This window comes from Ambystoma mexicanum, chromosome 7q (assembly GCF_040938575.1).
Source record: "Ambystoma mexicanum isolate Mex_15411 chromosome 7q, UKY_AmexF1_1, whole genome shotgun sequence".
Lineage (NCBI taxonomy): Eukaryota > Metazoa > Chordata > Amphibia > Caudata > Ambystomatidae > Ambystoma > Ambystoma mexicanum.
The window spans coordinates 69,869,613-69,897,093 of NC_090941.1; the positions used below are offsets into that span (position 1 = coordinate 69,869,613).

Here is a 27,481-nt window from a genome sequence, read left to right on the forward strand (position 1 = left end):
ACAAAACACCAATACTAGCATTCAAATCTAGACGTAATGCAGCAATTCAAATGTAAATGTAGTTTAGAACAAAATACTGCGTACAACAGAGAAAGCTGTTTTGCAGCGCTAGCAGGTCACTAAGAGCGTGTGCAGGTAAGAGAATAGAAATGTGCAGCACAGCATAGCCTTAATACAGTTTGACAGTGCAGAATTAGTAAATTCTGGACCGCATCAGCCCTCTATTTATAGAGAAACCCAATTGATGCAGAAGCCCGTTTCTTTTCCTATGTGTTCCTGAAAAGCATCGTTTTGTAGTTTCCCATTATCAGTAAGGTGTCTAGTTAGGAAGACTGGTTTGCCCATTCTGTGCAGATGTGCACCAACCACTGACAACACCTTTGTTAATACATATGGTACCAATGCTGTAGTTATAGAAATATATCATTGTTATTGTCATGAATGAGAGTCAGAAGGGGATGCTTTGTACATTTTCTCTGTTCTGGTATGTACTGCATTACAAGTGGAAGGTGATTATAAAGAGACTTCAAGTATTGGTTAACGGATTGCAAAATAGGGGTATAATGAGCACAATGCAGCCCGAACATCCCAATGATTTTGGAAACTGGATTGGAGGGTTTTGAGATGATCTGTAAATTGCGCCCAGTCCTTTACTGGGCTCGCCTCTGGTCTAATCCTGACCTTCGTAAATACAAAGAGGCAGTTAGAGATGTTTTGTCCCAGCACGGGGGCAGCCCCTTAAAGTGGGCTGTCCATGTGAAAGGATATCTGGGTTTGCTGGGTCTGGAGGAATATTGGTCAAATCCCTCAATCATCACACCGGTTGCAAAGGAAGCAATCAAGAGCGCAGCAGGGGCAAAAGCACAGGAGGACATTCAGGGAATATCCAGGGCTTCTGAGCAGCTGGCCAGATAGGGCTTCTGAGCAGCTGGCCAGATATCTTTCAATAAAGACACGGATGGGTTGGGTGCGAAGAATACCTGGACTATGTCTCGCCCAGGTGGAAAAGAGCATTATACTTAAAGTTACGTGTTGGAATCTTGCTGACTGCTGTATTTCGGCATAGATGTAATATTGACGTTTCCGCGTCATGTATCCTCTGTGGTAAGTCTGAAGAGATGGTACAACACCATTTGTTACTCTGTCCGACCACAGTACCTCTGAGGAAGCGCTCTGTTCTTAAACCGTGGATGTAGGTCCTAGATGGTGCTATGGCAATTTGCCTGGATGCCTCGGATACAGAGGCTGTGCTTGACACTACAAGTTATCTGAGCTGGGCAAGAAAAATGTATATGAGGAAGGCTAAGTTGCTTAACAGTGCTATTGGGTAAATACATCTTTCTGTACGAGCTATTATTGTCTGTATAATGTTGATCTCTATTTATTTGGTTTTAAGGTAAAGCACTGCTTGTGTAATTTTAGTGGAGTAATTATGAACTAAGCGACTGTGACGATGTAACTAATGTGTAACTTTTCTGTGAAGTGCTTTTATGACTATTCTGTCGAACAAACAATATAGGTAAAGGAAGTAAATAATGAGCAGCTGGCTTTTTAGTACATCTTCAATAAAGCCACTTTCCTTGGTTTCTTGCTACATGTCTATATTAAAGTATGTCGCAACATGTTAAGGCACTGCCTTCGTGCCCCAGAGGTTGCTTGATCCTCATATGGGCAATCTAACACTGGAGGATCAATGGCAATGTCATCAGGGGACTCTATCAAAGAACCAGAGGAGCATCCAATATTGAGTGCAAGGCCTTGCAAAGTACTGCGCATGTCTGAGGTGTTGTACTCTAGTAGTCTTTGTAGGTTGGGTGGTTCTGGCCTACATGGGATCTTGTAAGAGGATTCAATTCAGCACTACAGCTAAGTTAACGCCTAGTCTAGAATACTGAATGAAAACCCTTATTGATATATCTTTAGGTCCAGTTCATGCGTTCTGGATGACTACCCCTATATAACACCCCTCTCTTGGAATCCCCCTGACCCCACTGAGCCAAGAAGTAGTTCTGTTTTGCAAGTTTAAAAGGTTTATTTGATAATTTAAAATATATATATATCACACTTTATAATAAGTTAATAATTGAATAGCACACTTAATCTGATATGATAAAGATCAACAACGGAGAATCTGGCACTAACACGCTTCTCTATAATCAATAAGGAGTTGACAAGGAATGGATAAGGTAGCACACTGGTAAATAGGTACAGAAGTATAATGTGGTAGAGAATGCTTTATAGAGTTCAACTGGATGTAATGTTGAATGAAAATGCAATACAGAAAATACTCAATATGATTTCAACAAACAAGGTAATCACTTTTCTCTGGCAATCCCCTCCCCCCCTTGATGCAATGCAAGGAAATGGAAGGAAGCACACAGTTCTCAGAAATGCAACCAACTGTAATTCAGTTCACCCCAGCAAGCCTAGACTACAGAAAACAGATAGGAGTTTTGAAAACACAGGCCCAAATGCTTTGATATGTGCTAGCAATGGATGAGAAATATGCTGGAAATGCTTTTTAATTCCCTTTCAGAGGTTCAGGGTGAGTGGTATCTATTTAATATTAGTCCAGGCTCACACTAGCAATGATGCAGGAATGATTAGCAGGTTAAACGAATTTCTGGCAAATGGAAGGCAAGCAGCAGCAGTTTTTACATGTGAAGAAATTTGCAAATCGCGGCAAAATTCGCGGATGCGTGTTCCGCGATTGCGGTAAAACTATAAACTATATGAATGCGGTTCTAGGTGCGATTCAAAGCTAAGATTCTAAGCTTTCAAATAAAAGTTATTGCAAGTCTCTAGCACAAACGGTTGCAGAGATATGAGCGATTTTGTGAAGGTCGTTTTTCAGATTTGACATTTTAAAGTTCAAAAAGACAAGTGCAGCTTGCGACTAGAAAATGACAAGTGACAGCTTTACAAATGACAGGTGACAGTTAGGAGGCAGTTCTACTTAGATTAAATAGATTGAATTATATTATTTTAACTAAGAGATTGGTTCTGCACAGTTTTCTAGGTACTCACACTATATTCTTGAGTGAAATGGGCCTCGCCACGGATCTGGTCAGGGTTTTAGACTGGGCTCTGGTCTCTCTTTGGGCACAGCACTGCTTTCTCTCTGGGTACAGCACTGCTTTCTCCCTCTGGTCTGGTCTCTAGTTCTGGATAGATTGAAGTCTCTAGTTTGGCTCTCTGGAGGTTTGATGGAGGTAAAGTCTGGATCTCTGGATGTTGTATGGTCCGGCAGAGCGCGTTGCAGCAAATGGAATTGAAGGTCCCTATCTGTCCTGTCTGTCTGCTTTTATGTGTTTAGAATGTGGGTGTGTTCTAGCATCACTGACCCTACCTCTCTCTCAGCTTCTAATTGGTCAAACTTCCATTTCTTATTTGATTGGGGAATGAACTGTGAGTCAGAGGGATGTCATTTTATGGCTTGCAGATAGGACACTCCTCTGTCAGATTGCACATATTCTATATTTGATAATAAAAGACATATTTCACAGTTACACAGTTGCTTGAAATTACATATACATGGTGTGGCTGAATTTAGCCATGTCTCTGTCCAAATCTGCTGTTTCTAAGAGCTTGCATTCAGAAATGGCACATATTTCACTTTTTAACTGATTTTTCAATTTCTGACATTGACCCAACTTTACATACATGTGTGCAGGGAGTATGGACATTAACTGAAGAAGTTTCAGATTTTTAACATGCATACAGTTAGAGTAATATCCATTTTTCCGCTAAAACCCCCCTGAACATACCACCGGTTCTAAAAACCTCTTAAACTGTGGGCAGAAAAATCACAAGAATTATGGTATCATTTATAAAATTTTCACATGTCCGCTCTATGAGTTATTAATCTTTTTCTAAACAATATTCTGGCTACAAAGGGGTGTGGTTTTCTCTCAGCACAAGGTAGAAATACTGGTTAATCCAGTTCTGCCAAGCCAGCTTGCTCTCACAGGCAGTGCCCCTCCCAGCTCCTGCCAAGAGGAAGCTACATTTTACGACTGCGTAATAAAACCTTTGCCTGAGTGAAGAGGGCTTTGTTCACTCTCCTGCAGAGCACAGGTAATTCAATTATCAGATAGATGGCATATCCTTAGTGTGGGCAGCAAAAGGAAGGTTGGCCTGGGAACACAGTGGTGACTCAAGTTTCACTCCTGATGGGGGTAGCTGCCAGGCAAATTGGAATCTCTTTAAGCTGTCATTTCTGTTCCCCAGTTTCTGCATTCAAATAAAACTAAACATTTTCACATATGCAGCTAGAAGGCTGATTCTAAGTTTAAAACTATGACATTTAAACAATTTCAACCTATGTGACACTCAAAAGTAGGTCACTCAGTCAATTTAAACATTTAGATTTTAGTGTCTTTAAATCCAGTGCAACTTAAACTGCTGACTCCATAGCTCAGCCAGTTTTGTTATAAGCATTGTTCTGGGCTCTTCATTTCCCAGATTTTGTAGGCACACAAAACTCCATTCTACCAAATGTCTGCTGGTGTTCAGTGAATATTTTGCACATATTGCAATGTTTGAAATAGGCACTTTGGCTTGCCTGCAGAGAAACACAGGGTGGTTTTAAACTGCCGGCTTTTGGATAGTGGTGAGTACTGGTACTGCACCCCTTTTAAGAAAATGAATTCCCAACAGTTATGGGTTTGCTTTTGGCAATCAGCATTGCCATTCCCAATGGTTTCAGACTACTGTGCGGGTAGTCCAATGGTGATTTTAAAGCGCTTTGAAGCTAACCGGCGCTACTGTTTTTCCTTTGGCAACCCATTTCCCTCATGGCAACCCGGCCTTTCATTCTCGCACTGGTGGGTGGCAAGTGAGGCAACCATTTTGGTGGGCGCACAAACTGCGCAGCTTTCCTGGATTTCGGCGCACATGTGGGTTTTCCGCCATCTTGAATTTTCTAAGCCCACAGCACCAAATGTTGCAGCATGATAGCTTAAACGTGGGTCAGGACACCCAACAATCTATTCCTACTTCTCTTTGCCCTTTTCTTCCACAGTAGGACATTAGCCAAAGTTTGCGTTCGAGGTTTCTTGTGCCGTGAGGGTGTGTCAACATCTCAGTTAAACGCGCTCTCCATGTCATGTTCTTTAAACTCCTCCCCAACATCTTACTCACTGTACTTTTCTTCATGTTCCCGCTGTTCCTGGTACCCACCACACCAGTGTAGGAGGGTTGACAGCATGCCATTAGCTAAATTATTCTCCTTTGAGTCTGAGATTGAGAGAATTGCCTTAAGGGTGAAGGAAAAAAGGTGTTTCAAAACATGTGGCCTTTATGAGAGACTGTGCCTCATTACAACAGTGGCGGTAAGGCAACAACGGCACCGGTAGTGCCACCGGCACTGTTGTTGCCATGCCGCCACATTACGAGTTCTGCTCACAGGGGCCGTTTTGCATGCCTGGTCAGACCGCAAGCAGAACAGGATGGTAGCAGCGGTACCATTATGAATGGTACCGCTGCTACCATCCTCCCCATTCCCATTGAGCCCTGTGGGGGGTCAAATGGGAATGGGGACGTACCGGCACCGGGTCCCACGCAAGGGAAATTACCGGGCCCGCAAAAGTCAGAATGGCCCGGTAATTCCCCTTTCGCGGGACCCGGTGCCAGACCCGAGTTTGGGGGTAGCCATGCCTTTGTTAAGGGCATGGCTACCTCCAAATTCATAATGAGGCCCACTGTCTTTGTCCTGTTGTAGGAATGTAGACTGTTTTTCCCTGAAGTACTTTCCTAAGCTGGTAATTTCCATGGTCCGTTTTTTTTTTAGGAGCCCACTGATTGTGTACATCTTTCAGTGTTTCACCCTTCAGTGACAAAGTTCTGGAAAGTTTCCTTGGTGCCATGTTTCGAACTCTTCCTGCATCATCCTATACTGCCTCTTATGTAAAAGTGGTTTTTCGGTGCCATGCTTGGAACAATGTTTTACAGCGCCATATTTTTTAGAACCATGTCTTTTGCACCATAGTTTAGTTTAGTTTATTTATTTGTAGAGCGCTCCAAGCTTGCATAATTACAAAGATACAAGTATACAAGTTGCATAATTACAGGTTACAGAGTTACATATATACAATGGAATTGAACAGGGTAATAGCGAACTTGCGTATATACAGTACAATTAACAAACATATTTGTGAGGAAGTACAAAGCCATGGAGAGCTTGAGACCTCTATTTCAATTGAAGATATGCAAAGTTATATGGATTGGCTACGTTCTTGCTCGTGTAACCAGAGCTTGACATTTTCTCTGAATATTTGGTAAGAGGGTTCTGCTCTTATTATGGAGAGTGTGTTCCAACTTTTCGCTCCTAGGACAGGGAAGCTACTTCCACCTGATCTTTGTAAATTGAATCGGGGGATCTTAATTCAGTGGGTTTGAGCAGTTCTGGTCGGACAGGCTGTTATGTTACATGTGAAGCTGTTGGACAGGTATTAGGGTGCCAGGTTGGCGAGACACTTGTGAGTAAGAGACAAGGATTTGAGAGTGATTCTTTGCTTGACAGCGAGCCAGTTCAGGTTGCTCCAGGTTTCAGAGATATGTTATGATCTCGGGATATTTAGAGCAGACCTGATGGCGTTATTTTGTATGACTTGCATCTTATTTACGTTCCGTTAAGTGGTGCCTAAATAGAGTGCATTACAATAGTCAAGATTGGAGAGGACTAAGGCTCTAACTATAGTGATGCAATTGGCCGGTGTGTGGGATATATTGACCCACTCAACAGCATTGCCTCACATCACTAAAATGCAGTTGCGCAAGAAACAGCAACCTGACTGCGCTGGCTCCTGTGCTCACCAGGACTTCAAAACTGCATTTTGGCAGTATCAAAAGATGGCTGCACCATCCTGCCTAGCACGCTTCAGGAGAAATGTAACCAGGGCACACACTGAAAAAGTATGCGAGTGTGTTCTGAGATATATATGTGAAATCAAGTGGAAAGGCAACACTGCATTGCTGCAAAAGCCAATAATTCCCCTTCAAAATTTCACCTTTTTTCAACCGCGAGGATAGCTCAGCGGCAATGTGTTTGCCTTGGAAGCAAGAGGACACGAAGCAACACAGGTTCGATCCCTGGGTCCGCGCTTGGAAACCTCTGGGTATTTAAGCGCGTCATAAATTCGCAACTAAGAAAAAAAAAGACAATTAGGCAACTAAAAAACAAAATTCCTGTAACAGCGCCTCGATGCCCGCGGGCTGTGTGACCGCTTTAAAAATGTAAATAAATAAATAACCTTTCAAAATGCTGTGTTATGCTATTTCCATATGTGCATTCTGAAACCACAGTGAGTGAAAAGGCTCTGCCAGGCCCAGGATAAGTCATTGTGCCTCAGAAAAACAGGGCATAATTCCTGAATGACAGGTCCTGTCAAAGTAGATTTGAAAGACATCAACAAGCAACTTTCTTTTCACTCGCACGGGAACACACGTTTATTTCTTGCCAAAATGTATCCAGGCGCAGCAGTTGAAAGAGACTTTTTACTCTCTGAGCCATGTCAAGTATAAACGTATCTATACTTTAGATAAAACTCCTGCATGCAAGGAAATGACTACAGCTGCAAAGACAGTGGCAATCTGAGGAGCTGCGAACCAAATTAAAGAAAGAAATGCTAGCAGTTTTTAAAACACATGTGGAAAGATCGGCTGTGCTGACTGAAGAGAAGAAAATGGCCTGTTTTAAAATAAACTGTTGATGAAAGCCTGCTCACTTAGCCATGTAAAGGAATTATGTTAGTGGTGATAATACACACATAGGCTATCTTCTGTCACAGGTTTGTTTAATTTAAGACCAAAAGTAATACATTAAACAGTTTAAAACACAAGGGATGGATTTGAGAAAAACCTGTTATTCCAGTTGCCAGCCATGAAACTCCTTCAAGGAAGGGGGATAAACCATAAATCCCGAACACGTAGGTGCGAAGTGCCAGCTTGGAAAACTTTGTAGGGGAAAGGACAATGAAAGTTCACATGCTCATCAGACATTAGTCTGGGTTCCTGGCTGGGACAATAGCAGTCCTGGGACACTCACCTGTCAAGTGTGAAGGGGCAATAAAACCTTCAATTAAGACTGGAAACCCCCTTGCCTGGAAGGAAATGACAGCTGCTTGCAGTTGGGAGGAAGAAAAAAAACAGGATCTAGTAACAAAGGGACTGCCTTTTGGTTACAAAAGATTATGTTAGAAAGAAATTTTAAAGACTTTTATTTCTGTAGCAAGAATTAGCAAACATTTAAAAAATTTGCAGTTTTAAATCTTATTTTGTGGGCCATCTTTCAAAACTTGGTAGAACTCATTGCCGCATGGGGAACAGAAGTTATGAAATAAGACAGATTCCAAGGAAAGTATTAATGTGGCAAACATAACATTTTATACATACATCCCCGGGGCAATTCACATTTGTGTATAAAATTGTGGAATTTTAGGCCAACTCTTTAATGTGTAAAACTACCAAAATATATCAGAAAGGCGAAACAAGGTCGCACAGGCCTGAGGATTGGACTGATCTGGGCTGCACATAATATGTAACCTATGTGTATAATTTGCCTAGAGATTACCAGTGAAGAAATGTATGTTTTTGGCAAAACCGGATTTTAAGTAAAGTAACGTAAATGTGGGAGTGTTGGGACATTGTAAACCTCACCTCATAAACCTGACATCATCCCCTTAGAAATCCAACCAACTGAGAGCGAGGGGGGGGGGGAGACTAGCTGCCCTGCCCAATCCAAGTAGTTTAGGGGCGGATGTAGTTAACCGTGCCCAGCAAGGTAATTTGGCATTATAAATAAGGGTGCCTGACAAGACCCAAGACACACACTGTTCCTGATTTCCTGTGCTGCGTTCCTGTTTCATCTTCAAAACTCCAGATCCCAACAACAAGGCCAAGCATTTGCTGATCCTGCTCCAGCAAGGCCTACCCTACAATATTACAACCCACTAATCTCCCAGTAACCACGAGAAACTGTGGTACTTTTGGCATCCTAATCCAGCTTGGCTTGCCACCGCTCACTGCATGCTGCTGCCATCCTGCTACCCTGATGACCTATAGTATCCTGTAACCAGAAATGCCAGTCTAGAAGAACTATCCTTTGGTATCCAGTCCCTGCCCATCTGATCGTGGCCTGCTGATTTTGTCCGGCTGTCTTTTGTTAGACCAGATCCGTGTGGTGACCAGAACCGCTGACTGTCCAAAATCCAAACTAAAAAGTGCACTGTGAGTATCAATAGGAACCACAGAAAACCATAGTATACCTTGACTTGCATTGTCCTTAGTTCCACTATTTAAGTCATCCCATCCTTATCCTGATAACTTGTCATATTGTCAAAAATCATTCTTGAAACCCTGCCTTTGATTTCTTGTGCTAGCGCCAACTTCTTTAATAATTTTGTCTTGTGAGATCCTAAACCTCTAGTCCTCCCTCGAGTGATCGGACTGGTTCCGCCAGGGTGGGCGTGGAGGTGCTAGGGTTGCTTACATTCCTATTGTTCTCATCATCCATTTGGTGATTGCTGCCCCATATTAAAACTTTATTTCTTTTGAATTTTAAAATAAATAAATATAAAATGTTATCAACCAGCCTGGTTCATGGTCCATTGTAACCCCGGGTATTTGAAAAGGGGGTGTGATACGAGTGGTGTACCATCTCAATATTGAATCTAACATAAACATAAGCATTTCAATTGTGTGCTGTATACTGGGCCGAGACTAAGGTGTGCGTCGCCCGATTGAAATGCTTAACAGGTGTTATGAATGGTGATAAGTTTGCAGGTATAGGCAGAGAAGATGAGATAGCATTAGTTTGTTTTGTTAATGATTAAGCCGAGTCAATGTAAATGCCTAGGGTTTTTACATCTTTAGAGATTTTGATTATGTTTCCGTCAATGTTGAAGGAGGAGAATTGTTCATCTAATTTGTTCAGTTTTGCAGGTGACCCAAGGAGGAGCAACTCTGTTTTATCGTCATTAAGACACAGTCTATGCAGAGCCATGCAGGCTTGTATAATGAGGTAGATATTGTTAAGTGTTTTACTGTCTGTGGCATAGTCACCGGTAATATGAATGAGTATTTGGGTGTCATCAGCATAATTAGTATAGGTGACACCCGAATAGACAAGGTCATTAAATAGTGGCTTGGTAAATACATTGTAGAATGTTGGTGAAACGCAGGACCCTTGAGGAACACTGCGTGTGACCGGTGTTGGTTCTGCGGAGGCTGATGGTGCAAAGACCCTCATAGATCTATTATTGAGGAATTACTGAATCCAAGTGATGGCTTCGTCTGAGAAATGCACAGAAATTGTTACATGGTCACAGAGGACTTTGTGGTTCACATGGTCAAATGCAGCCGACAGGTCAAGTAGGAGGAGCAGGGCCAATCTGCCTTTGTCTTTGAGGGCTTGAATTTGGGTCTTGAGGTCAATCGGCGCTGTTTCAGTCCCATCTCTGGGTCTAAACCCTGATTGTCTGAGACTGAGAAGATTATTGTATTCCAGGTGATGTTGGATCGGCAGATAAACTGCTCGGTCCAGAATATTTTACAGAAAGGGTACCGTGGTGATGGGTCTATAATTAGAGAGGTTATTTGGGTCGAGCAATTGGTTTTTTAGTAGTGGGAGTACCCAGGCATCTTTTAGATTATTAGGGACAGTGCTAGTTTTGAATGAAACATTAATAAAGGCGGTGACCAAGGGGGCAAACTCCTTCGAATCCTCTTTAATAATTGGAGCGAAGCAGATGTCTCCCTGGCAATTAGAAGGTTTTAATTTCATAATGATGTTCTCAACCTCTTTGATGGAGAAGGGGGAGAAATTGAATAAGTTGTGAGTATTCCTACCTAGCGTATTGGAGTTGGGCGTAGAGGAGGTGTTGAAAATAATAATTTTTTTCGATTCTATTTTGCTTTGTAGCATTGTAATTTTATTTTGTAATGCATTCTGAATGTTGGTACACAAAGAAATGTCTTTGGTGCAGGTATTGGGTGGTGGGGCGGGAGATTCAAGCTCTTTCAAAAATGTTGAAATGTTCCTTGGTGCTTGATTTGGCCTTAGTAATGCGGTCGTTGTAATTGTCTTTTTTGGCTTGGACAATGGCTTGTTTGTATTTTAGGGAAGCTAAAGAGAAGTTATCCTTGTTGGCTATTGAAAGGATGCTTTTCCAGAGAGCTTCTGAGTACCATTTCAATTTCCGTAAGGATCTTAGGTGAGGGGTGTACCATGAGTTAAGGTGCTCCCGTGGTTTAGATTTACGCAGCTTTAATGGTGTTAAGTATAGTGCTATTATAGAGGTCAACTAAGGCAGTGGGATACCTAAGTGTAGAAGGGGGTTGATAATTGACTGGAGTAAGGGTAGCAGCTTCTCATTTGTTATATTGCGTTTGTTTCTGGTATTCATGGGTGGGGCCAGGATCTGTTTGTTCGGTTGGATACCTACTTTGATGGTGAAAGAGATAAGGTGATGGTCAGACCATGCACAGGGTGTATTGGACAGGCTGTTTGAGTTTACCCACACATTTGCCCTTCAGCGAGGTGTTTGGTTGTAGTGTGCTTCCGTTTCATTTTTTATATCTTTTGCACTGTGTAAACGTGCTCTGGTGGTGATTTTGGCCGTCACTGACAGGTAGGGATTGAAGCGCCTTACTCTGTGTGATTGCTCTAGCTGCTAACTGTATGCTAGGGATCTTGATTTCTTGAGCAATTGTGGGTTTAATAGACCATTCAGCTAATCGGACGCTATCGTAACCTTCCTAAACATGTTTTCAATTGAGCTTTACAGAGATGATAGATGGCTGAATCAGAACCTTATGGGCTGCTTTTGTTGAAGTTGCAGTTATCTGTTTCCATGGAGTCAGACTGTCACCCTGCCCCACAGATATGACCTTGATAACCTCCCCAAGATGTTCGGGATGATCAGCCTCCACAGTGTATGATGACCAGCACTGGACGCACCTACTTTTTAAAGTTTTTGCCTGGACATTCCTACCTGCTGCGAAGGAGTTTTCCATGTGATTGCGAGGCAGACCTCAAGCTAGTGAAGCATTTTATTACACTATGGACAACATTTAGATAGAGGCTTTGCCACGGGAGTCATCAGTGTTGGGTGAAAGAGGCTGAAATGATAATCACTAGGTCAGCCATCCCCTGACCAAAATGACCTGTCCCTAGCATGCTATTGCAGTGTTTTCCAGAGATGAAGTCTGATTCTGACCGCTGATCTCGCAGGAGTCTGCGCATTCTTTTGAGGTCATCTTGGCACAGCTTTTCTGGAGAAAGTGTTCGGTCTACTGCCACACATGGCGTTGATGTTAAATGTTTTCTGCTTTCTCCTGTGACCACATCAATGATGGTAAAAAAAAAAAAACTGGGGCGTAGGCATGGTGAGAAAACAATCTGGGGCGTAGGCAGAGAGGGGCACTGTTGGATCCTGTACACGTAGGAGAGGGATATACTGATTGGAATGCCATCTAAAGGCATGTCTACGACTAGTTTTACTTTTGAACTACACAACTTGTAATACTCAGGAGAAACCACGAGATGGTGCAATATGCAAATCACAAGAGTCTAAACAGATTCACAATTCCCAAAAGCACAAACTACTAGATCCTAATCTTAGCAACAAAAAAGCGTATCAATGTCCTTCAAAACGAGACTAGGAGGACAGAGCTAGTGTGAGAACATTTTGCAATGATATTCTTCTAAATACCTAAACACGTGTCTACACTTAAATGTGCAATCCTTTTTTGCTCACATGTATTGCCTATAGAATGCATCAACAATTAAGGACATGGTGACTACAAATCAAAGTTCACTGGACTGCTTCAATTTGTGGTCCACCCAAATACAAAACTGGAAGGGATGAAACCAGAAGTTTTCTGATCATGCATGTTGCCAGTGACTCATCACTCCAGCTTATTATCATTTCAACCATAGCCTCGGTCTGAAGCCATTACTTTACTCAATTGGTAGACAAGAAAATTGTGAAAGTCAGTCCTTACCTCTTCCAACCCATGGTCCTGGAGGACCCTCCTTTGATCTAGACTGCATGTGGCCAACCAGAGCATACTGTTCAGGCACCTTGAATAGTTTATCAGAGCTGCTGGCGTTGTCCTCTGGCCTTGACATCAAGGAGCGCTCAGAGAGTACTGGAGAGTTGTTATCATAAGGAGAAACATCACCACTGGATGCTTTATTGGAGTCTGTGGAAGAGTGCCTTCCCACGAGGGAAAAAGTTCGATCTGACCTCAGCAGCTCAGGGCTCCTTCATGTAAAAGATAAATGTGCCCATTACATGAAGAAAAAGGAAACATCTCATCAAACAGATTAAGATTTAGTTGCCAAATAACAATGTGAAACTAGTAATTGTAACCAAACCTTTATCAGAATGGCTAAAATACAACTTAAGGAGGTACCTGTTGGTTATTTTAGCAGACACACATTGTAAAATGCATAGCAGACCAACAAAACCTTAAGAATCCCCAACAGTGACCATGATTTTGTGGCAAAATGTTCAGGAGAGGTGGGTATTCAATATGCAAAGATAATTGTAAGCCATTCTAATGAGACAAAATTAATATGTTGATCTACCATATTTAAAAGACAAATTCAATTGACTTAATGTAGAAAGTGTCTGTTCAGTTTGTTAGCCGACATTGCAACAAATTTAAAACACAGTATAGACAGGGCTGCCCCTATCCCCCTAATGTTCGCTTTATATATGGAACCATTTGCGGAGAAGCTACGACAAAACCCCAAGATAAAGGCACTAACGGTAGGGGGACAAGAGTATAAAGCAGCACTATACGCAGGTGACATGCACCCAACAATAACACTCCCGGAAACGTCTCTGGACCCCCTGTGGGAAGAAATCGAGGCATTCGGCTGGGTCTCAGGATTCACCATGATAAATCTTCAGCGCTAGCGATCAACCTCTCAAAGACCCGTAGGGCAGACCATGAGCACCTGCTCCCAGTCCCATGGGCCAAGGGCACGATCGGCTATCTAGGGGTGCAGATACCCAAAACCACCTCACAAATCTACCAGAGCAACTTCCCTCAGTTATTCAGTGAACTCCGGAGAGACTTAGAGCACTGGAAAAAACAACTGATATCCTGGCTGGGAAAAATAGCCGCAGTTAAAATGAACCTAATCCCTTGTCTGATCTATCAATGCAAAACACTCACGGTAGACATCCCAGAAAGCGAAATAAAATCCCTGCAAAGAAACATACTTAATAAGAAACATACCCCGTATAGCTCAGAAAATCATGCTACAAGGACCAAGCTTAGGGGGGCCTGGGAGTCCCTGATGTCTCCAGATATAAGAGGGCAGCACAACTGTTGCATGCATTCACATGGGCACAGAACAGCCCTACTGGAAACAGATAGAAGAACCATGGGTCTCCCCCGCCACCTCCCCGGCTGACCTCCCACACATTCAGCCCACGAAACCCCAGACAAACCTAGGCCCCCTCACGGCAACGAAAAACACGGAGGTAAATTGGAAGATAGCAGCCCGCAAGTGGGGCTGCACGGGTCCTCTAGGCCCCCTTATGCCAATTTGGAATAATCCAAAGTTCTCACTGGGACTTCACCCCCCAGAGATTCACGGTCTGGGGAGAGTGAGGTTTGAAGAGAATACCAGACTTCTTGGAAAGGGGAAACCCGCTCACATTTGAAGAATGCAAGGCCAAATTCAAAGTAACAGAGGCGGAGCAGTTCCACTACGCCCAGCTACGACACTGGATCTCACAGAAAGTAGTCAGGGAATGGGAGCGAGGGACCTAACAGCACTAGAGCGAACCTTAGCAGCAGCAACCCTGAGGAGGAAAATCTCGACACTCTACCGCCTATTAGACAAGACAGACCCAACCAAACAAGAAAACTATATGCTGTGCTAGGAAAGGGACCTGGGACGAGCAATAGACATAGAAGAGTGGGGTAGAATCTGGACCAGAAGGCATATAAGCACCCTATGTATCACAAACCGAGAGGGGGAGATACCAGGTCTGCTATAGGTACTATATCACCCCGGAACAACTAAACAAATCCAATCCAGACATTCCACCGGGATGTTGGAGGGGCTGTCCAGGCAGGGGCACGTTGTTCCTCTTACTATGGGAATGCCCGAAAGCTGAGGCCTACTGGAGGGAGGTGCTGGAACAGATCAAGGGAATTACGAGACTATCGATCCCATGGAACACGGGAATAGTATTACTGGGTAAAACCGGGGGAGGGGAATACCCACTCACTGTTCAGATGGCCCGCCTATGTACACACTTGCTAACAGCGGCCAAAATAGCACTGACCCGGCTATGGAAGAATACTGAGGGCCCCTCAATACCAATCTGATCGTCCAAATGTTGGGAAATAGTGGTGGCAGAGAATATAACTGTGATCCGATCAGGGAACCTGAACACATTCCGAAACATGTGGGCACCGTTTATGGACTATGCTGAGAAATACCCCGAAATAACCAAGAGACCCCCAGTGACACGATGGCTACAATGAGGAAAGGTGGAGGGGCAGGGAGAGCAAACCCACACCCACGACCCAGGAGGAGTACAGTCTACGACCCTAGCAGTGGACACTTTAAAGAGAACCGCCCTTAGAGGAAAAAAAAGAGTTTTGTAATATATATAGGGAGAAAGCTGATATGATGTCATTGTAACCATAATCTTGAAAATGTTGAATAAAATATATGGTTGAGAAAAAAAAACAGTATTATAAGAAACTAAAAATCATGTACTTAAATACAATTAAGAATTCACATTGTCTTAAAAAATAAACTAAACAGAATAAACAGTACCTTATTTAAGAATGTTACACAGCAGGTAATACAGTGCTCTTTTGCTTTAATGCTCAAAGATGGGATCAAAGCTCTCAGCAGATTACAGATGTTTTGCTGTTAAATAATGCAATGGAGGACGACATTGAGTGAAGCATATATTTTTCAATATAGGTAATAAAATTCTATTCTATCTAGCTTCAGATGGAGCAAGAAAAAGGGATTCTTTTGTTCTGCATTGGTCGTCCATTTCAGCATTTTTGCTCTTAGATGTAAAAGATTAAACCTCACCCTAGTAATCAGCACACATTCAAATTTAAACACACTAGCAAGTAAGGTTGTATATCGATACTTTATATGGAATAAGTTACTTCGCTGTAACTCCTGTCCTTCAGCATTGGTATCTTTCATAGATTCACATGCTGTATGAATATTCCCCATTGTCAGGCTGGGTATCCTTGGTAACATAGACCAGTTTATTTTTAAAACAGAAACTGCTCGAATATAGTCATTTTGGGGTCTTATTGCCCACAACCAATAGAAAGGGCTCCCTTATCGCCGTCGCTGGAGGCAATCTTCAGACTTGGCATAGCGCACATAAAGTGGCAATATGAGCCAGGAAGAGTCCAGCGGGGTATGCGGGAGGGTCGCATGTGATTCTATGAAAGATACCAATGCTGGTTACAGCTAAGTGACATATTGGTTCTCAAGCATCGGATCCGTCATAGATACACATGCTGTATGAATGGATTACAAAGCCGGCACCAATTATGGTGCATGGATATGGGGCTATGAAGCAGCCACCACTCTCCAAATGAGAGAGTATAAGTTTCTGAGGGCACTTCTGTGACTACCTAGTTCAGCTCCTACTTATTCCATTCATTTCTCCTCCATCTTCTCCAGATATGGGTAACAGCCTCTTCACCTTGAAGCACTGCAAGGGAATTGGTTAAACTATAAATGGCACCACCCTGTCTTTACTTTCAAACTAAGTGATGTGCACTTGGTTGTCAACATGAACTCGGCAGAACTTTGCGGTCAGCCGGGTCCTTGCGAACAAAGCAACTCCTTTGTCATCCCAGACACGCAGGCACACTCATTATGCCTCCCCGATGCAATCTTAAAAGTGTTGGCATCACCCTTTGCTCGCCCAGGTACAAATCGCGTTCCTTGTTTTTCTCTGCTGCAGCCAGTATCAGTTACCCTTCCCAAGAGGTAGGCCTGGTGTCCCACTAATCCATCCACTTGGTAAAGGATTTAAGAGTATTATTCCTGTACATCTGGTAGTTCAAATGGAATGATCATTATTCTCGGGGGCGCTAGTGTCCTAAATCCCATTTCATGTTTTGGTAGCTCGAGACTTCTGCCCTGGTTCACACGAGTATGACCTTCGTACTGGGATGTAGCCCTTCTCCCATTTAGCTGCTCGCATTCCTACCTAATTGTTAAAAAGTCTGATTTGATACATTTGTATGTGGTTGTAAGTGCATGTTCCTTACCGCGCCTGGGAATTGGAATGTAATAATCAAGCAAGAGATGAGACCTCGTTCTGTCTGAAAAATGGCCTGCGAGGATTCAGGCCTACTCTTAAATGAAGGATTAGTTCATGTTATGAATGTCGCACACATGCAATGTATTCTACGTAACATTAATCACAAAGCAAATGGTTAGATTCCCTCTATATAGATTTCAAAGATACATGTCTCCCACCAGTTGCTTTCAGCCATAATGTTCCCCCTACACCACCCTCTACACATTCTCCAAGTATTAATATATTTTTCACAATCTAAAACGTTTGAGAGGGGCAGTGATTTGAAAATGCATCCCAACAATGATCTAACCCTGCAGCGGCTTTGACGCAGCACATCCTTGGGGCTATCATAGGTGTAGAAGGATGGAACAGGAGCCCTTGGCTTAAGCATTTAAGTGGCTTCCTGACCTAGTTCAACATCCCCTTATTGTTTCCGCCGAATGACCTAAGCACTGACATGCATGATGTTTAAAAAAAAGATTTTATGTATTACATCAATGAACATTGTGACATTGCTTGGAAATTGTTTGTCCCTGCTAATAGGACGCTATTGGCTCGAGGACATCATGTAGCCATATCTCACTTTTGGTCCTCAATTAAGGGACCGCTGGGCACTAACCGGGGCCTGCTTCAAACTGTTGCTGTTGAGAGCAGTCACTGCAAGTTGAAAGGGTTATCCAGACACTTGGTTGCCCTGTTTGTGGGCACCATTCTGAGGATGTTCTACATGGTGTAATATTCTGCCCTCTTTACGTGTGCATTAGGCAAGGTACGATGTTGCCAGTCTTACAACAAATGAATTTGTTACAATGTAGGGCCGCATTACTATTCCTCTTTAAGAAAGACACTCCTTTATGTGGCATGGGCACTGCTCACATTTTTAAATGGAGTTTGGAATTTGAGGAAATGTTGTATAGCTCCTATACCAGATGCTTAGATTGTCAAAGCTGAAGATTTTAGGTTTAGGGTCTACCAACATGATTTTAACTATGAATATAGTTTATGGATTGTCTTTTCTTGTTGTAGGGCTTGCTGGTACAAAGAAGGAGAAGACAGCTACTTTATGACTCCCACGTATTTAAGGAGGATGTTGCTTGTATTTTTATATATAATTCATGGTTTTATAATAGTGATTACTTATTGAGTGCACATTTTGCAGTTTGTTGCTCGGTGCAATGGAACTCATGTATTTCTTGGGTTTTATGTATAATGCTAATTTTATTTCTTTTATTTCAATGTATTCAATGTGTTAAATTTGTTTTTGTAATTTCTGTTGCTTTTTATGGTACTCGAAAACGTTTTATAAAGATTACAAAGCAGTACCACATAACCATAACAGGTGGAGACGAGCTCCTTGTAAAAACACTTACCACAGGAGACACTAACTTTACGCAAACGGGTTACGCAGAATCGTCATGGACTCTGCCGTGGAATCCCATTTGACACAGTAAAACCCTGTACAGGTGTGTACAGATCTCCAGCAAGGATACCCTGGAGAGGAAAGCCATCATCGCAGAAACATCCCTTGTAGAATGAGCCCTGGCCTTGCCAGGGAGATGCCTATCAGCCAGTTGATGACAGAACGAGATGCAGGAGGCAATCCAGCTGCCAATTGACGATTTGGAAGAACAAGTTACTTACCAAACTGGTAACGTTCTTTCGATGGGATGTTACTCTGACGTATTCCTTATCTTTGATGTTATCCATTCCAGCTTGCTGGCCTCGGAATTTTTTTCAGTAGAGGGCGCTGCGTGTCAACGTCCTTCTAGTCTGTGTCCCTCGACAGCCTCCGTATCGGCGCCAACGTCATCATGAGTATAAATAGACTCGCGCACCGTCCGTTGCTCAGTTCCGTTTTGAAGTTCAGATTTGCTTTGCATTCATTGGTTAGTAGCCTTGAAGGAGCGTAAGATGCAACTACAAGGGAAGTTTTACTGCGGGGATGGATGGGAGGGGCGATAAGGAATACGTCGGAGGAACATCCCATCGAAAGAAAGTTACCAGTTTGGTAAGTAACTTGTTCTTCGAAGGGATTGTGTCCTCTGACGTATTCCTTATATTTGATAGACTCCCATAGCAGTAGTGTAAAGAGGAGGTGGGAGTAAAGATGAAATATTTCCCTTTAAAGATGTACAGAATGCAACACAGCTTTCCCAAATCTTGTCTCCTGGCATGAGGAGGAATCCAGGCTGTAAAATGTGGTAAAAGTATGTGCGGACGACCATGTGGCAGCCGCACATATATCTTTAATTGGGACCCCTCTTTGGAGGGTTGAAGAGGCTGCGATACCCCTGGTTGAATGAGCCCTAAGATGTTCAGGGGGTTCTTTTCCTGCCAATTTGTAGCATTCTAGAATGGTTAAAATGATCCATCTTGAAATGGTCTGTTTTGTGATTGCCAATCCTAATTTGCGTCCTGCGTATCCTACAAACAGTTGGTCTGCTTGCCTTATCCTAGCAAGTCTGCTAATATAAAAACTCAAGGCACGCCTTGGATCCAGCCTGTGTAACCTCTCTTCCTCTTTCCCTGAGTGGGGTGGAGGATAGAACGAAGGTAACGTTATTTTCTGAGTAATGTGGAATTCAGAGACCACCTTTGGGAGAAAATTACGCTTCACTTGTAAAACAACCTTGTCTTTATGAAAGATTGTATGAGGAGGTTTGCAAGATAGAGCTTGTAATTCGCTCATTCTTCTGGCGGAAGTTAGAGCCACTAGAAAAACTGTTTTAAGAGTGAGAAATCTTAATCTTAATGAACAGCAATGAAGGTTCAAAAGGAGTACCCATCAGAAATTTTAAGAGTAGATTTAGGTTCCACTGGGACTTGAAAAGGCTTTGGGGGATAAACGTTAGTTAATCCTTTCAGAAATTTAATTACCAGTGATATTCGGAAATATGAAGGCTCCTCTGCAGTACGCTTAAAGATAGACAACACTGCAAGGTAGCCCTTGATCGTACCAATTTGAAGACCTGAATTTGCTAAGTAAAGCAAGAAAGATAACGCATTGGTATTGCATGAAAAGGGTTCAATATTCTTTTCTCTACACCAGCTGCAAAATTTGTTCTAATGGCAGCGGTATAAAGTCTTTGTTGCTGGCCTTCTAGCCGAAAGCAACACCTCCATGACTTCATCCGAGAGACCCCAATCCTTGTATCTCAACCTTTCAGAAACCAAGCGTGAAGGTTGAGGGTTCTGATGTCTGGATGGAGAACCTGACCTCCCTTCTGCGAGAAAAGATCCTCTCTTTGGGGAAGACGAATCGGATGACAGATGGACATGTCTAGAAGGTCCGGTACCACATTCTCCTGGCCTAATACGGGGCAATTAGGATCAAGGCTTTCCGGAATCTTCTCAACCTCCTGATCATTTGAGGAAGGACAGGGACTGGAGGAAACGCGTACAGAAGTGGAAACTCCCAGTCCACTACGAACGTGTCCCATAGAGCTCCTCTCGGGGGAAATTCCCTTGAACAAAACTGATCACACTTCCTGTTGATGCTGGTGGTGAACAGATCCACTTGAGGGGTTCCCCAAAGGGTGAAGATCTCTTGAAGGACTTCCTGAGCGAGCTCCCACTCGTGGGAGACTATGCTCTGCCTGCTCAGAGCGTCCGCCGTCAAGTTTTTCTCTCCGGCTAGGTCAACTGCCGATAGAGAGATTCCTTCTTGAAATGGCCAAAACCAGAGCTGCATTGCCTCTCTGCACAGTGGTAGTGACCCTACGACGACTCTTTTGTTGAGGTAGTGCATGGTCACTGTGTTGTCCGTCATTATCAGGACATTCTCTCCCTGTACTGATGGCAGAACAGCTTTCAGCGCTAGTCTGATTGCTCTCAGCTCCAACAGGTTGATGTGTAGCCTGGACTCCGATGGAGACCAACGTCCGCTGATGGTCAAGTCGTTGGCATGGGCTCCCCACCCCGTGAGTGAGGCATACCGACTACTGTTATCTCCGGCCATGGTTGCCAAAACTGTTGTCCTTTCAAGATGTTTTCCCGACAGGCCCACCACTGAAGGTCTCGAGCTACTCTGTCCGGGACTTGTAGGAGATCTGACATTCTTCCTGAGAATTGCGACCATTGGGTTCTTAGTGCCCACTGGAGGGATCTCATTCTCAGGCGAGCCTCTGGCACTAGGAAGATGCAGGATGCCATGAGGCCTAGCAACCTCAAAAATGTCGAAGGCTGGTAGACTTTGGGCATTTTGAAACTTGATAACCATCTATAGAATATCTTGAGCCCTCACCTCTGGTGGGGAGGCTTTTCCCAGGGAAGTGTCCGGGACTGCTCCAATGAACTGGAGTCTCTGTGATGGTATCATCTGTGACTTCTTTAAGTTGAGAGAGGGAAGCCCAGCTTGTGAAGGAAGTGGCAGACATAATCTATCTGAATCTGAGCTTGTTCCAGAGATACTGCTCTGATCAACCAATCGTCCAGGTAGGGGTAGATGTGGATCCCTTCCCTCCTTATACTTGCAGCCACTACCAACATTAGCTTGGTAAAGACACTCAGGGCGGAGGTCAGCCCAAATGGCAGAACTCGAAATTGATAGTGAGAGTTGCCAATTGCGAACCTCAGGTATTTCCTGTGTTTGAGATGGATTGGCACATGGAAATAAGCATCCTGAAGGTCTAGAGATACCAACCAGTCCTGAAGCTTGAGGGCCTGAAGGATCTGAGAAAGGGTTACCATCTTGAACTTATCTTTCCTGAGGAATTTGTTCAATCCTCGCAAGTCCAAGATGGGTCTCAGTCCTCCGTCCTTCTTTGGTACTAGGAAGTAGGGGGAATTCCAACCCTTGTTCCTCTCCGCTACGGGTACCGGTTCTATGGCACCTTTTTCTAGCAGGTCTAAAATCTACTGCATAAGGAGCGGGTTTGGAAGCTTCAAAGAGTTGTTCCCCGGTGGATGACTCTGAGGAATGTGTAGGAAAGGCAGGCAGTAACCTTGGGCAACTTTCTCTAATGCCCAAGCATCTGACATAATAGCATGCCATTCTGCCAGATGTTGAGTTAACCTGCCCCCTACTGGTGTCTTGTGAGGGGAGACCTCAGAGAGGTTTAGAAGCGGCTGACGCAGATGCCGAGGGTAAGGTGACACTTGCTGCTGCTGCTTTTGTACCTTTGACCCGTCCACCAAGGGTGAATCTTTTCTGGCCCCTTTGAGCTGGCTGTCCTCTGCCTTTTCCGAATGCGGAGTCAAGCGAAAGCACCTACCCCTCCAGGAAGCTCCTGAGGGACGATTTGTAATCTGCTGGATTGCAGCCCCAAAGGATTTCGCTGATGTCTGTAATCTCTCCAGGCTGTCATCAGCCTTCTTTCCAAATAAAGAAATGCCGTCAAAGGGCATATTGAGAAGTCTGGCCTGTACATCTGGAGCAAAACCAGACTTCCGCAACCACGCAAATCTGCGGATTGAGGTACTTGCCGCCAGGGCCCTGCTGATGCTGTCAGCAGAATCAATGCCTCTTTGGAGGGACTCACACATTGCATCCTTTCCATCCCTGATGATGTTTAAGAATGCATCCCTTTCTTCTCCTTCTGGGAGACAGTCAGCCGCAGATGAAGCACACTCCCAAAGTGTGTGGCTGAATCTTGCTAGCGTGCAAGTGGCGTTAATCAACTTAACCGCCATGCGACATGCCGAAAATACTTTTTCTGACATGGCATCAAATCTTTTCTCATCCCTGTCCTGTGTAATAGTAGGGTATGCCGACTTACTGTTAGATGAAGTCGCAGCTTGTACCACCAAACTCTCTGGAGTTGGATGCTTGCTCAGATATTCAGGATCTGAAGCCGATACTCTGTATTTAGCTAAACGTTTTTTATTTACTGCAGGGATAACTTTAGGAGTTGCCCAATTAGCAGATATTTTTCTTTGCAAAGCAGTATGAAAAGGAACAACAGGATCCTCCTGTGGACCTTTATCTAAAATATTAGTAAGGTAATCCTGCTGAAAAAAAGGTGTAGGTGTAGTCCACCCCATGAATTAGATTATTCTGGCCATCAGAATCCTATAAGGTGTCTCAGCATGCTCTCCAGGGTCTGCTTTAGCAAACTATACTTCTAGAGAAGTATCTAAACCACTTGCCTCATGTAGAGACTCTTGAAGGTCTTTTAACCTGTTGTCCTCAGAGATTAATTCCTCTGGCATGGGTATAGTAGGACTTTGTGAACCAAAGGGTCTCTCATTGTCGGAATCCTCCCCTTCCTCATATATAGAGGACAAGGCTCTAAAATAGTCAGACCTAGGATATGGTTTAAAACCCATTTCTAGGGCAGAAGGAGCTAAATTAGTTGTCACTGCCTGAGAAAGCGTTGAGGTTGTCGACGTGGACATCGTAGGCTTCGACAATCCTGAAAAAGGTGTCGAAAAAGTTTCAAAAGACCTTGATGCACTCGAGAAGATCGGAATCCTATTCGGCGTCGTCGAGATTTTCGATGGCATCTTCGACGTCATGGTCGAAGCCTTCGACATCTCTACTGCATGTGACGTAGTGACAGTTGTAGGTTTATCCTTTATTGGGGTCGACAGTGGCGTCGAAGACGGTGTCGATGAAACCGATTTATGCGCCGAAGGGCCCTTCGACAAAGGCGTCGATGACACAGATTTGTGAGTCGAAGGAATCTTCGACGACGGCGCCGATGGCGCGGTTTTATTGCTTTTACTCGAGCATTCATGACGCTCTCAAGTACTTTCTCTCGCCGGGTTGAACGACTTGCAGTGTTTTGATTTTTTGGGTCTTTCACCCAGGGTATCACCTTTAGGCGTCTCCCAGGGGGTCAAGGCCGCTTTCTCGAAGACGCTAAGCATCTTTTTACGGAATTCCTCCCACTTAGCCGGAGAGCTGTGTTTCGTGGGACAGGTGACCCTTTCTGGGGAAGTTGAGGAAGAAGAAGAGGGTGATCTAAGACGCCTCTTCTTAGAATGTTTTGATCTCGAAGACTGGTGGGAACCGCTTCAAGACCTTGAACGAGAATGTTTCTTTTGCCGACGAGGAGACTAATGTCTCAAGTCAGCCGAAGAAAATTTCGATGGAGTAGAAGTTTTAAAGTCCTTACCTCTTTCTAACTTCCACTTACGCTCCTTCAAGGCTTTCGCAATCATGGACATACAGTCCTCGCATTCCGAACAGTGATGCTCCGATGCCAGGCATGACAAACAGATCCTGTGAGGATCCGTTAACGACATTTTCTTCCCACAGTCATGACATTTTTTTAAACCAGACCATGGAGTCGATGGTTCGGATGAAGAAGCCATCGTGTAATGGTAATAATCTTCGAAGAATAAGAAGGTTTTTCTGAAGAAAGGAACTGAGCGTTACGTTTCCAAGGCCCACGAAGCGCGGAAAAACAGAACTGAGCAAGGGACGCTGCACGAGTCTATTTATACTCATGATGACGTTGGCGCCGGTACGGAGGATGTGGAGGGACACCAACTCGAAGGACGTCAACGCACAGCGCTCTCTACTGAAAAACATTTCTGAGGCCAGCAAGCTGGAATGGATAACATCAAAGATAAGGTCGGAGGACTCAATCCCTTCGAAAGTGTGTTTCCCATTCAGAGGGACTAAAAGTCACAAAGGTCTTCCAGAACTACTGTGTGGGAGACGTAATCTTTGAAATAATGCACCACATCCAGGGAATGCAGAGCACATTCTGCAGATGAATAAGGTGAGCTGAAGAAAACAGGTAACACCATAGGCTCATTGAGGTGCAACGCTGAAGGAACCTTAGGCACAAATAAATTATCGTGCAGCACCACCTTGGACTTATGGAAAACCAAGTAGGGGTTTTGCCAGAAAAAGTCTGAATCTTACCCACATGTCTAGCTCACATGATGGCAACCAGTAGAGCAGAGAGAGACTTTATACAAAGGCTCAAAGGGAGGTCTCATGTGCCTGAGAGGACAACATTCTCCCAAGGAGGGGGGGGAGAGAGAGAAAGAGAGAGAGAAAGAGAAAGAGAAAGGAGGAAAGGGGGAAAGGGGGAAAGAGGGAAAGGGGAAAAGAGGGAAAGAGGGAAAGAGGGGGAAAGAGAGATATCTCTGGTGGCCCCTTTCTTGTGTATATAAAACATTGTAGTGGTGTTTTCTGTGAAGATCCGAAGCACCTGAATGCTGAATTGAGGAAGGAAGGACTTGAGGGCCCCAAACCCAAAACACTGTGCATAGCTCCAGAAGATTGATATGAAGAGCTTTCTCCTAGTGTGCCAGAGAACCCTGGCATGCAGATATCCTGTGTGCCCCAGCCCTCGAGAGAGGCATTAGTCATGATGGTGAATTGATGTGGAGGTAGGTGAAAGGGATTACCTTGAACGAGATGAGCTCGGACTAACCATCAGCACAGAGCATCTTTAAATTGCAGCATTTGGGGGAATCTTGTCCTTCCAGGAACTGAAGCCTGCCGCCAGCGTGCATCAAGGAACGCCTGGAGGCGCCATATGCAGAGCGGAATGTTGAAGGAGAGGAAAGCACAACGACATCATCCCCTAACAGGGACTTCAGGAGACTGACTGAAGCCGTCAACATCCAGGAGAGTAAAAGGACTTTGGCAAGAAGGGTCTGCACGCTCTCCTCCGAGGGAGTGGTCAAGCAAGAACGTGTGTCCAGTTGAGCCCCCAAATAGCGCATTCGCTGAGGCGGGGGTCAGGCAGGATTTCAGAAAGTTTACAGAGAATCCTAGCATTGGATAGTCTCTGCGGTATGGCGGGTAGCAAGGGGAAAGGAATCCACCTGCACCAGCCAGTCGTTGAGGTACAGGTAGACTGGCGCACCTGAGCAACAAAGCAGTGCAACCTCCGGGGCTAGGCATTTGGTGAACACCCTCTGGGCTGACCGAAGCACAAAGGGCAGCGCTTTGCACTGGAAATGGCGACATGCCACTGTAGAGGTTATTCAGAGACTGCGACTGTTGTTCATGTTATGTTGTATTGCCATGTATGTTCTTTGTATATTTGTTTTTAGTGTGAGGGCCAGTTATCCTGTGTTAAAGTGTTTCCCCTTAGCTTTGATTAGGCAGGGAAAGCTTCAGCAGAGTAGGGATAGTGAGGCATTGTGAATATATTCCTTTTAAGAATAAAAGGGCATGTGTTGATAAATCATCAAAAAAGTGTCTGCCTCGCATTACTGACCTCTCACTAGGAGGGGTTGGAAGAACATTTGCCGGCTGCTGCTGAGACTACGTCTCATTCTTGGGGGTGCAGAGGATGGATTGGTCAATAGAATGTTCTCCCATATGTGTACCAAAATCGGAATCACAACAACCTATTTATTGGGTTTTTCACTACGCTGGTAGAGGAAACCCTCTTCTTTCTGTTCCTATAGAACCAAGCCAAACATCTTTGTGGCCCTGATATCAGTGCATGGAAAGATCTGATTTCATCTGGGGAGAATCGTGGAGAGGAATATCATCTGGATCACTATCCCCGGCACCAGGTTGTCAAACTCATCCATGCTGGTGGTGTGCATGGAGGCATCCCTTAGGGACACGTCAGATTCTGTGTTAATAAGGCTGTGCACCGTGACAGGCGGTAGATGGATCTGGGTGGACGAGGAAGTGCATCGATTGACCCACCGGGGACCTGTTGCAGTGTGGATGGGCCAGGCAGCCTGTGTTGCAGCTTAGACACCAAGGACTGCAAAGTAGTGAGAATGTCCATGGAGATATCTCTAGGGGGCTTCACCCTCAGGGGTAAGGTGGACGGAATGGGAGGAAGCACCCCCACTGGCACAGGAACTTCCTGGGGGCTGTGGGAGCATGGCCGACTTCGGGCTAGACTGCATAACCTCCATATCGTTGGCATAAACTTCCATGGGGTCCTTGAGCTCGGAGTCAAGGGAGGGCTCAAGAATGAATTCAGAACAGATTGCCAACAAGCTTGCCATATCTGGAGTGACCCCCAGGGTCAGTGGAAAAGGAGGCGGAAGCCTGATGGTTGCAGGGTGCTAGCCGCCGGCAAAGAGAATGTGACAATGGTCAGCGACAGCAAGTAAGGAGGCTTAGTAGCCGAAGACGTTGCAGACAGCGTAGCAGGCTTTGCCATGTGGCTCGTTGACAGTATCGTGGTAAATGAATTGTCCATGGCCATCAACAGGGTCATCGAAAGACATTGTCCCTGCGTTGCCAATGAAAACTTGGCTTGAAAAGCTGAAGGAGCTGT

The 27,481-nt window shown here is 44.3% G+C and overlaps 1 protein-coding gene across 2 annotated transcripts in view; it reads right to left on the bottom strand.

Annotated features, from left to right (window-relative positions):
- ARHGAP6 (Rho GTPase activating protein 6) overlaps positions 1-27,481 on the bottom strand; it is a 2,190,479-nt gene that overhangs the window by 31,704 nt on the left and 2,131,294 nt on the right. For both annotated transcript variants that reach the window (XM_069639186.1, XM_069639187.1), the window contains exon 11: positions 13,006-13,268. In XM_069639186.1, coding sequence (XP_069495287.1) covers positions 13,006-13,268 — 263 coding nt within the window. The remainder of the gene's footprint in view (positions 1-13,005; positions 13,269-27,481) is intronic.